The 11,054-nt window shown below is 63.6% G+C and overlaps 2 protein-coding genes across 3 annotated transcripts in view; one reads left to right on the forward strand and one right to left on the reverse strand.

Annotated features, from left to right (window-relative positions):
- Positions 1-2,235: 2,235 nt before the first annotated feature.
- The window catches only part of CDK10 (cyclin dependent kinase 10), a 12,813-nt gene continuing 3,994 nt past the window's right edge, over positions 2,236-11,054 (forward strand). Inside the window, exons 1-13 of one of the 2 annotated variants that reach the window (XM_019536057.1) lie at positions 2,236-2,364; positions 2,698-2,770; positions 3,251-3,322; positions 3,438-3,540; positions 3,675-3,756; positions 4,348-4,415; positions 4,587-4,639; positions 4,770-4,839; positions 6,410-6,469; positions 6,646-6,769; positions 6,849-6,988; positions 7,181-7,233; positions 7,312-7,427. In XM_019536057.1, the coding sequence (XP_019391602.1) occupies positions 2,269-2,364; positions 2,698-2,770; positions 3,251-3,322; positions 3,438-3,540; positions 3,675-3,756; positions 4,348-4,415; positions 4,587-4,639; positions 4,770-4,839; positions 6,410-6,469; positions 6,646-6,769; positions 6,849-6,988; positions 7,181-7,233; positions 7,312-7,415 (1,098 nt within the window). In that variant the 5' untranslated portion in view covers positions 2,236-2,268 and the 3' untranslated portion in view covers positions 7,416-7,427. Of the gene's footprint in view, positions 2,365-2,697; positions 2,771-3,017; positions 3,124-3,250; positions 3,323-3,437; positions 3,541-3,674; positions 3,757-4,347; positions 4,416-4,586; positions 4,640-4,769; positions 4,840-6,409; positions 6,470-6,645; positions 6,770-6,848; positions 6,989-7,180; positions 7,234-7,311; positions 7,428-11,054 lie in introns of those variants that run through there. The other variant, XM_019536058.1, reaches the window with a different exon arrangement.
- Positions 8,866-10,855, reverse strand: SPATA2L (spermatogenesis associated 2 like). Its single transcript, XM_019536053.1, has 3 exons — positions 10,829-10,855; positions 10,339-10,645; positions 8,866-10,045 (listed from the first exon to the last, which is right to left on the reverse strand). The coding sequence occupies exons 2-3, from the start codon at positions 10,642-10,644 to the stop codon at positions 9,035-9,037; spliced, it is 1,317 nt and encodes a 438-aa protein (XP_019391598.1). The 5' UTR covers position 10,645; positions 10,829-10,855; the 3' UTR covers positions 8,866-9,034.

The following is an 11,054-nucleotide window of genomic DNA, read 5'->3' on the forward strand; positions in this document are numbered from 1 at the left end:
TCAAAGGTGGTTTGATAAACTCCTCTTTCCCCACCAGGATCTGTTAAGCCCTGTTCAGACTTCTCCATGTCTGGCAATCGGCTTAGTCAAGCCAGGCAATTACATGGGAGAAATGCAGATGCACAAAATCTGCTTATACCCCTCCAGCAAGCCAATGACAGGGACAGAGCTAACTATCATTCGCTGGTTTGTCAAGGAGAATAATTTGTCTTCATCGAGCAGACCTTTGCAAATCCATCCCAGTGGCTTTACTAATATTAACTCAGTGCTGCTGGTCAGTCATTTGCTCGTGAGATAAATTCATGCTTTATATAGCAACTTCCATTTGAGGCTCTCCACATGGATTATGAGCATGATCTGAAGACTTGCAGTGCTGCTGGGAGATGACTTGATACCATTATCCCCATTTTACAGTGAGGAAACTGAGGCACAGAGTGGGTAAGTGATGACCCCCCCAGATTAGTCAGGAAAACTGTCAGGTCCAGCAAGGGAACCCTTATCTCTTGCCCCCCCGCAGCTATCAATGTTACGTGCTTCTTGTGTAGAGGCTTTGAACATAACATCAAGGTGCCTTGAGATTTTTTTTTCCAGGCCGTTCTGCTGCAGACATTTTGCTCCTCTTGGTGTTTTCATTTTACTTCCAACTCCGTAATTGTGACAGTTCTGTCTTGCTAATTAGCACCATCCAGAGGCGTGCCTTTGAAATAATGCAGCTGAGCTGGATGCTGCTTGCAGCTTTCACCAGGCCGAAGAGACTTGTTACCTGCCAGCTGTCTTTACCTGGAAAATCCATCCTGATAGCTTGGATGAAACACCTACCTGATTTCTAATCCCTCCACACCACTCCCTGGCTTCAGTCCATTTCAGCGATACTGAAATGCCTGTCATCATCCCGCTCCCCAGCGGAGAGCTGTCAAACACCGCCAGCTGCGATGGATCCAGCCACTAGACGGACCCCCCATTAACGAGTCCATTAACGGGTCCAGCTGGTTTCGCTGCACTGCTTATTACTCACACTGCCTTGCAACAAACTTTGCTGAACAAAACCCCAGGGAGTGGCAACCAGTCAATGCCACAGTATGGATGACATGGCCATTTTGTGGGATATCTGCGCCATATAGGGTGGCTGCCATAGAGGACAGTCTGGTTGTCCTCTCTTGATACAAAACTGGATGCCTTTATGTCCTCTATTCTTGTCTTTGAAGAGAAGAATAGAGGACATCCAGACATCCAGTTTCGTATCAATAGAGGGCAGAGTAGCAGAAAACTGGAATGTCCTCTATGATGGCCACCCGAGTGCCATATGTTGTGCCAAATAAGCTGGCTACTTCTGTTACGACCTGTGCTATTACCCTTTTTTGACCTGTGCAGCCGGGCCAAAATTGAGAGCCCTGCAGCCTGTTCCCCTGAGGAGGAAATGATGGAAACAAGCATCTTTGATGCAGTTTTAATTGTGAGAACGCGCATTGCCCTGCATTCTCCGTGAACGCAGAAGTCAAACGCCACGAGCCCATGTCCTCGCTCAGCTCCTGGCCTCTTTTCCCCGGCTCATAAGAACATAAGCATCGCCATTGACGGGGTCACTTGGCGCAGCGTCCTGCGTCACACGTTTTAAGCTTGCTACTGACTCATTTCTTGCCTGGTGAGATGGAGATCCTAATGACTTTCTCTTTGCTTCCCTAGAAGATGTCTGTCTCGGCCTCTCACTCGGGGTCACCCTGCTATAGGTGTGCAGGCTGGGGTGCAGCTTCCTTCCTGGCCCCTGAGCTACTTCTTGGACACATGCCCTTGCACACCCCCACCTCTACCCATACAGCTTGATACCTCTTGCATTGTGCATTTTGTGCACCCGGGAACATCTTCCATGTGAGCCCTATGTCCCCAAACTGGCCACTTCTGGAGGAAGGGGATAAACTCTCGCTGGTATGGGAGGAACAAATGGCACCTTACTGCCTGGCGCAGGGCGCTGAGGCAGGACTTGCACCCTGTTGGGAGCTACCAGCCATTGCTCCCCACCCCTGCGGGCTTGTGGCAGGAAATCTCCATGCCGCTCTTGCTCCAGCCTGGGCCCACAGCTGTGGGGCTGCTGCACGTCTGGACTGCATGCAGCCTGCTGGCCCTGCCCCTCACCTCCAGGGAGGCTCCCCCAGCTACACTAGGCCCTACATAGCGACGGTTGCTAGGGACTCCAAGATGGCTCCCGAAGCTTCAGAGCGCTTGTGCGGCGGAGCCTGCTCGTGCGCATGCGCAGTGGCGCGGTGCGGAGCCATGGCGGAGGGGTCCTCCGCCGAGGGGCAGGGGGAGGTGCTGAGGCTTCGGCGGCTCCGCGGCGGGGGGTACTTCGAGGTGCCCCCGGAGCAGCGGGTGAGCCCCCCGCCACGTGGGACTGGACACAATGCGGGGCTGTGCATGAGGCGGACCATGCACGTGGGGACTGGACGTGGGGGGACTGGACACAATGGGGGGCTGTGCATGGGGCGGACCATGCACGTGGGGACTGGACACAATGTGTGGGGGTGTCCATACACGACGGGGGGGCTGGACATGCAGCGGGGGGAGCATGGATGGGGGGTGAGGTCCAGGCAAGCCCCTGCCTGCGAGGCGCTGGCAGGACCCACGAGCAGCTGCCCGGGCCCGTGGCCGGCCTGGTCCCACGCCCCATCCTTGGGGCAGGCGTGAGCGGGTCTCTGCTTGCAGCTGGGCGCCTGCCGGAGCGTGAAGGAGTTTGAGAAGCTGAACCGCATCGGCGAGGGCACCTACGGCATCGTCTGTGAGTCGGTGGGACCCCCGGGCCGGGCGCTCCTCGCCTCCCGGCCCCTTCGCGCGATGACCAAGCCCGCCGGCATCAAGAGCCCCCGAACCCGTTGTGGGGCAAGCGGGGGATTTGGGGTGTTAGAGACTCGATCGCGGGCAGAGGCCGCGGAGGAAGGCAGAGCCCCCACAGTCCAGACCAGCGTGACCGTGGGGGAAATTCCTTCCCAGCCCCAAATGCAGCGAGCGGGTTTTGCACCTGGTGCTGGGCCCTGCCCATGCCCCTGAAATGCCCAGGAAAGACGCAGGGACTGGGGTTCGGTGCGTGAAGGGAAGGGAGCGCACCCAGATCTTGTTGGGACTTTGGTAGACGTGAGCTCTCGCCACCTCCTGCCCCATGACCGCAAGGGGAGGGTTCATGGGTCACTTGGTCGGTAATGGAGCAGGCGCTGCCTTGGCCCCGAGTGGTCCCAGACCCCGTTACACGTCTCTGTTTTAGACCGTGCCAGAGATACCAGAACAGACGAGATCGTGGCGCTGAAGAAGGTGCGGATGGACAAGGAGAAGGACGGTAAGGGGCGGATGCACTGAGGGGCTGTGGGGTTGGCGTTAGCTCTGCCCGGCCTCGTTGCAGACCCCGGGGCGGGGGTAGGCATGGCACGTAACATGGGTCCTGCTCTCTGCAGGCATCCCCATCAGCAGCCTGCGGGAGATCACCCTGCTGCTGCGGCTCCGGCACCCCAACATCGTGGAGCTGAAGGAGGTGGTAGTGGGGAACCACTTGGAGAGGTAACGGTGCCCTGGAGCCTGCCCAACACACAGGCTGGCTCCTAGGAGCTGTGCTGGTCAGGATAGGGCAGGGGTGGGGCGTGCTGACCTCGCACCTGTCCCTGCGGGTGATTGACCCTGCGTCTCCCTGGCAGCATCTTCCTGGTGATGGGTTACTGCGAGCAGGACCTCGCCAGCCTCCTGGAGAACATGCAGACGCCCTTTTCGGAGGCTCAGGTACAGGCCCCCACCAGCTGGTAGTGGGTGCTGAGACTAGCCCCCAGCATGTGTGCGCGATGATCTAGTGAGACCCCAAGCTGCACCTTGCAAAACGTTTGGGGTTTTCTTTGAGTGGGTTTTAGCCAGGCCTGGCCTGTTTGGGTGCATGAGCTTCCCTAGTCCTTTCATGGGGCTGGCTGCATAACATCTCTGGTGATGGCAGAGCTCCGTGGGCTATGGAAGGGCTCCCTGTGCCTCTTGCTGTGGCATCAAGATGTGGGGACAGGGAAGGGAAAGGGTCAGCCAGTGAACGTGACCCAGTTGGGGCACGTGAGCTGCCCCCTGCCCTGTACAGGATGGAGCCGTTACCCAGGGGCTTCCTCAGCCCGCTGGGATCCTGAGCCTCACCCACTGCCTGCGCCGAACCCTGCTCATCTCACTGGGATGCTCTGGATCTTGGGCTTTGAGACACAAGCCAGGCCTTGTCAAGCCCTGCACTGGGTGTCTGCAGGCATTGGCCGTGCTGCCGAACATGGCCGTGGGGCTGGTGTGGAAACCTCACATACTGCTGTTGGTGGCTAAGGAGGCTGCTTGTGCCCCTGCCCACAGGTGAAGTGCATCATCCTGCAGGTCCTCAGGGGGCTCCAGTATCTCCATGAGAACTTCATCATCCACCGGTAAGGGGGCAAGGGCAGGCACCGCGGGCAGGACAAGGGGTCCTGGAGTGGGCCCTAGGGCTGCCCCCTGGGTTGCGGGGAAGGATGAGCCATACAAGGACCACCGGGTGCGGGGGTGCGCTCCTCGCAGGGCCGGGCATTGGTGACGGCTCCTCTCTGCTCTGCTGGCAGGGACCTGAAGGTGTCCAACCTGCTCATGACAGACAAGGGCTGTGTGAAGACAGGTGAGCTCCCCTGGCTGCCACCTGTTGCCCCCGCTTGCTGGCTCTGGCCCCAGGCAGCTGTGCTCTGCCCTCAGTCTGTAACACAGGAGCCAGCCTGTGCCTGACCTCACGCCTGCCCTCTCCCTGGCAGCGGATTTTGGGCTGGCTCGTGTCTACGGAGTGCCGCTGAAGCCAATGACCCCCAAGGTCGTCACCCTCTGGTGAGTATCCTCCGCTCGGCATGGAGCGGGGCTGGGTTCCTTTATGTGCCTGGCTGGGGGAAGCAGGGCAGTGCCAACAGCTGTAGCTCCTTGAGCTTGTCTCCTGGGGTCCCCACCCTTGCACTATGCATTTCCCTGCACGGTTCCAGGCCCCTGGCAGAGACTCGGGGGTCCTGTGCCATACGCATCTGTGCAGGCCTCCCTTTCCTCCAGGAAAACCATCTGGGTCCCTTGGGATGCCACTGGGGTTGCAGTGCTGAGGGTCGAGAGGCCAGACCCTGGCCTCAAGGTGCCTCCCAGCCCTGCTGCACAGGCGATAGGAGCAAACCTGTGGGATGGGCAGGGACCATTAGATTTCCCCGTCTGGCCTCCTGCATCCTGCAGGGCAGAGAATTGCTTGTTCCCCCAGCCAGAGCCGCATGCTGGCCTGGCATCCGGCCTGGAGTTGGAGCTGTCAGGGGACAAGGACCCCAGTATTCCTCAGAGGCAGCTCTGCTGGTTCCCGTTGCTCCTCACCAAGCGTCTGTCTTGTTCTCAGCTGGGTCTGACCCAGTTGCCAGCCCTGTCCTGCCCTGCAGCACTAAGCAAAGAGCCCTCTGCAAGGTACCTGGGTGCTGACATCAGTGCTTCTGGGCCATGCCAGATCGGGCCCCATCAGTCTCCCCAGCAGCCAGCCTCCTCTTTACAGTGTGTCTTGATCCATCCAGAGATCCCATCATTGCTTTCTGCCGCAGCATGTCAAGGGGAGAACTCCCTTCCTCCATCACTCACTGCCAGCAGGAGTCCCCCAAGACCCCTCCCCTGCCAGCACCAGGCTTCCCGTCCTGATCTGCACCTATTACCGCAGCCTTGTGCCCAGAGCAGCGTGCCCCCACCCCGCAGAGGGACTGCCCTCCAGCTGTGGGGCATCGCGGCTTGCCTGGGGCTGGCCTGAATAGCAGCCTGGGTCACAGGATCATAGGGAAGCAGGGCTGGAAGGGACTTCCCTAGGCCCCCTGCCTGAGGCAGGATCAGCCCTGCCCAAACCATGCCAGGCAAACCCCTCATCTGGCTGCTTAGCAAAACAACCGTCAGCCCTGATTCAACACTGGACCTCATGCCCGACCCTGCCTTAGGGAAAGCAGTGGGGGCACGGCAGCCCATGTCCTGCTGCTGGAAAAGGGTGTTAATGGATGCTCCAGAGATCCCAGGCAGGGGCCGTGTCCCTGCTACAGAGGAAGGAAACCCCACTCCCAGTCTGCACCAATCTGACCGGGGGTAAAATCTCTTCCTGCCCACAGATACGATGTTGGTCTGAGCATGGGGGGAGGGCCAAGACCCTCTAGCTTTGGTCCCAGCAGCATTGGCACAGCCCAGTCCCCATGCCCAGCCTGGGATGCAGCCAGCACCCAGCGCCTCGGAGGGAGGCTGAAACACCTGAAGACATGGAACAGGAAGGGCTAGGAGGCAGCCAGCCTGGGAAATCCCACAGCACAGCACAGGCATCCTGTGCCTAGGTCATCCCCGACCCCTCAACCTCTTCTTGAAGGGCCTTCCCTGAACTGGTGCTTCCTTTTGCTCACGTTGCCAGGTACCGCGCCCCGGAGCTGCTGCTGGGGACGACGACCCAGACCACCAGCATTGACATGTGGTGAGGGGCTCGTGTTGGGCAGCAAGGCCGTGATCAGGGAGGGGAAGATGGGGCTGCCCTCCAGCTGCAGACACCCCCCTGGGGTCAAAGCAGCTCTGTGTCTTCAGGATCCACCCCAAGGTCTTGCTAGTGGCAGGGCTGTGCCCCACTTGCCCATGCACCCATTCCCTCCCCAGGGCCGTGGGCTGCATCCTGGCAGAGCTGCTGGCCCACAAGCCTCTGCTGCCGGGGAGCTCCGAGATCCACCAGATTGACCTGATTGTGCAGCTGCTGGGGACGCCCAACGAGAACATCTGGCCGGTGAGCACCAGCCCCGCATTACCCCCATGCCCCTCTCCTCCTGTCCTGGCCCTCACCCTCTGCTCTCCCCTGCCCCCAGGGCTTCTCCAAGCTGCCGCTGGTGAGCCAGTACACACTGCGCAAGCAGCCCTACAACAACCTCAAGCACAAGTTCCCGTGGCTGTCGGAGGCCGGGCTGCGTCTCCTCAACTTCCTCTTCATGTACGACCCCAAGAAGAGGTGAGGAGTCCCCCTCCACCCCCCGGGCTGGAGCTGCAGAGGCTGCGCTGGTCTGGCCATGCTGCGGCCCTGTACCAGGGGTGGGGTACCCACCTGGCAGCCCCCAGGCACTTTGGCCCAGGTGTGCCTGGGGCTGCCTGGGACAGGTGAGACACCAGGCTCAGCTGCTGACCTGTCTCTTTGCCTCCCCAGGGCGACGGCAGGCGACTGCCTGGAGAGCTCCTACTTCAAGGAAAAGCCCTTGCGTAAGTGACTCCCTGCTGGTGGCTGGGGCTGGGCCTCTGAGCCCTGCCCCGAGCCTCCTTTCCTCTCTCCCCCTCCAGCCTGCGAGCCCGAGCTCATGCCCACCTTCCCGCACCACCGCAACAAGAGAGCCGCCACCACCAGCACAGGGGCTGAAACCCAGGGCAAGCGCAGCAAGCCGTGAGTTGGCTGCAGCGTCAGGAACGTCCTCGGTACCTTGAGCCAATAGAGACCCAGGATCCCAGCAACGGGCACACGGGCAATTGGATCCCAGCGGGGGCTGAAGTACCTGGCTGTGCCGCCCCCTGCCCACCCCTCCCCAGGGAGACAGCTGGAGCCCGATCCCTGCAGCAGCACGGAGCGGGCATTGCCCCCAGGAGGGCCAGCAGCCGCCCGGCTTTTCCTGGGGGGGGTTTGCTCCACCCGGGGCTGCTCCAGGCTCCAGACCTCTGACTCCCAGGCTCGGAGGAGGCTGCAGCTCACTCCCCTCTGAGCTGCCAGCTGTGCTGGGGTGCGTTTCCTGGCTGAGCCTTGCAGATTCTCACTTCCTCAGCCTGAGGTCTGGCTCAGCTGCCCTCTGCCTCTCAGGCTGCACGTGGCTTCGCCCAGGTACGCAGGGACCTGCATTTGCCAGCAGCCTGGGTCTGTCCCCCAGCACCTCTGGCTGTTTCGACACCCCCACCCCTTGGGTCTTCTCCCGTCTTCGGTACAAAAGCACCAATGAGAGACTGCCCCAAGTGTATCCAAGGCCTGCGCTGGTGGGGGGAGCTGCAGTGACTATGACCAACTGCTGAGCCCAAGCGCTGCTGGTCCAGCCACTGCCAGGGAGAGGTGCAAGATGTGCGGTGGCCTTCCTGCGGGGACGTGGCATTGCTGTCAGCTCTGGGACCGCAGCTGCCACGGGCAGGCAGAGCCGACTCTCATCTCTTCTGCATGCCTATGGGCTGACGGCCTCCCCGCACCTGGCCCACAGGCAGGACCAAGCGCTGCACACGCACGCTCCCAAGGCTGGAAGGAGACTTGAGCCTTGGGAGACAGCCGGGGCATGGGAGCAAAGGCAGCTGAGCTGCCTGTGGGGAGAGGAAGGGGCGGTTTATCCTTGTGCTGAGCACAGTCCTGCTTTCAATAAAGTCACATGCGTGCGTCAGTGCCTGTCTCCTCTGCTTACCGCCTTGGCCAGGGCTGTCAGCTCAGCTACAGGAAGGAAGAGCTGCGGGCACCAAGCCTGGAGCTACCCCCTCCTCCAGCCTGCACAGCCAGGGCTGTAGGGCGATGGCGCATGGTGCTGTTCCCCCAGCAGGACCCTGCTGCCAAGTCAGGGCTGAAGCATTTGTGCACAGAGGGGAGGGGGCTCTACCCCCCTCCAGGGCCCACGGCAGCTTGGCCGCCCCAGCGCGGTATGGGGGGGATAGGGAGCCCTTTGTGCCTTCAGCTAGAGCCACCCAGCACCAGGGTTGTGGGCTCGGCCTCCCAAGCTGACGCCAGGGGCTGCACACTCGTGCACACGCATGGCTCGCCATAGCAACGAAGAGCAGCACCGATGCTATGGCAACAGCTGCACCACGCGCCCCCCCCCATCAGCCCAGGCGAGGGGGGGCATGACCCAGAAACAGAACAGGCGCTTGCCGCTGTGGTAACCGAGACGTTTACTCGGAGACGGCCCCCGCCCTGCTCCTCCCCTTGCTCCTGGCCCCAGCGTTTCAGGCTGCCTAGAGAGCGACAGCAGCGGGGGGGCGGGGGCAGGCTGGGAAGAGCAGCAGCGTCCAGCACCTACCTGCCTGGGGTGCTCGGTGCCCCGGCGGGCTACGGCCGCCCGCCCCCGCCCTCCTGCAGCATCCTGTCCACCTCGGTTCTCACCAGCCAGAGGCGCTGCTGCTTCTCGCCGCACAGCTCCTGCATGCTGTGCCCGCCCCAGCAGGCCTGCAGCGCCTCGCAGCCCCGGGCGTGCAGCTGCTGGCAGGTGCTGCAGTAGTAGGAGGGCAGGGCGCCTTGGCTGAGGCACGAGTGCAGCTGGTAGCGCGGCACCTCCGCCAGCGCCAGCACCGGCCCTGCCCCTTCCCCAGCCTCCGGCCGCGGGCAGGCGGGGGGCAGCCCCCACGCGTTCTCGGCTGCCTGGAAGGGCCGGCTGGCCGCGCGGTACAGCCCCGGGGAGCTGGCCCCGGCGCGGGGGCTGTAGCTGCAGCTGGGAGCTGGGCTCCGGCTCCTGGTGTTCTCAGGGGCCAGCGGGTCGCTGACACGGCCCAGCTCCTGCCTCAGGGACAGGAAGGAGAAGGAGGCCAGCTCCGGTTCGGCCCCGTCCCCCGGGGCCTGCTCCAGCTCGGGGTCCTCAGCCTCCAGCAGGGGGTAACAGCTGCCGGCAGGCTCGCCCCACAGCTTGGGGCTCCGCTCGTAGCCCCGCCGGCCTGCCAGCGGGGTGCGGGACAGGCTCCCGGGGTCGCGGTAGAGATCGGCGTCCGCCTCGCAGCCAGGTGCTGGAGCCACCCCAAACTCCTTATCTCGGGGCCAGCGCGCCAGTCTCTGCAGCCTCTCCACGCAGGCGGTCAGGCCGCCGGGGCCTCGGCGTGCCTGGAGCAGGTCGTCGGGCGACACGCAGCAGGGCCCCAGCTGCAGGAGGACGTCCTCCAGGATCTCGCACTCCAGCCGGGCCGCGAAGAAGCCGCAGGCCGCGTGCAGCAGCTCGGTGCCCGGGGGCGGCCGTGTCACCACCAGGTGGTGGGCGTCCCTGCGCTCGTAGCCCAGGCGGCGGAAGCTCCTGGCCAGGTCCGGCTCCGGCAGCGCCGCCCGCAGACAGTGCACGTACACCCCCGAGAACGTCTGCAACGGGAGCGCCGCATCACCCACCGCACAGCACGGCCCTGGCCAGGCTTACCATCGTCCCAGGGACGGGAGGGCAGCATCAGCACCCTCGTCCCAGCCTGCGCCAGGGAAACCACGGCACATGGCCAGGACACAGCAGGGGCGACCGGCATTCCCGGGGCTCTCCAGCTGCTCTGTCCCCATCCTGGGAGGCAGACACGCCAGAGCCCAGTGCTCCAGCTCTCCACGCTACACCCCGGAGCCAAGTGAGCAGCCCCCACAGCCCTGGGTGGGGCCACCCCAAGACCCACCTTGACGGTGCCGAACTCCTTGCGCCAGGGGAAGAAGTGCAGGTTGAGGGCGGCCAGCTCCAGCACCTGGAAGGCGGCGGCCAGGCCGCGCAGCGCGGGGAGCAGGCTGGGCCGGCCCCGCAGGCTGCCGGCGAGCGTGGCGAAGGCGTCACTGCGCAGCGCGCCGTGCAGCTCCGGCTCCTCCAGCAGGCGACGGCGCAGGGCATCCTGGAGCGCGGCGTCGGCGCAGGCCCCCGCACGGCCCCCCTGGAAGGCGCGCTCCACGCTGCGCCGGTACTCCTGCTGCAGCCCCGCTGCCCTGCTCATCCTGGGGGAGCGCGCCCCGGGGGGTCAGCGCAGGGCCCGGCCCCACTGCCCAGCGGGGGGGCACAGCCCCCATCCCAGCCCCCCGGCGGGGCGGCAGACGGGCCCCAGGGTGGGATGTGGGGGGGAACACGGGCAAGGGCAAGGGCAGCCCCGGTTAACCCCTCCCTGCCCGGCCGCCGCTCACCTGCCGCCGCCGCCGCTTCCTGCTCCCCGGGCCCGCCCTCGCTCGTCACGCACCGGGGGCGGGGCCCACTTCTGCCCCGCCCCCCGGGGGTGTAACCCCCTCCTGGCCGCGGGGGAGCGCGGACCGTGCCCGGGACGGGGGGGCCCTGCAGCTGTGGTCCCGGGAGCTGCCCCCCGCTTCCCGCGGTGCTGCGGGCTGGCCGCGCCGTGCCCGCGGGGTCCGTATA

This window comes from Crocodylus porosus, unplaced genomic scaffold (assembly GCF_001723895.1).
Source record: "Crocodylus porosus isolate Cpor-Errol unplaced genomic scaffold, CroPor_comp1, whole genome shotgun sequence".
In the NCBI taxonomy this organism is placed as follows: Eukaryota; Metazoa; Chordata; order Crocodylia; family Crocodylidae; genus Crocodylus; species Crocodylus porosus.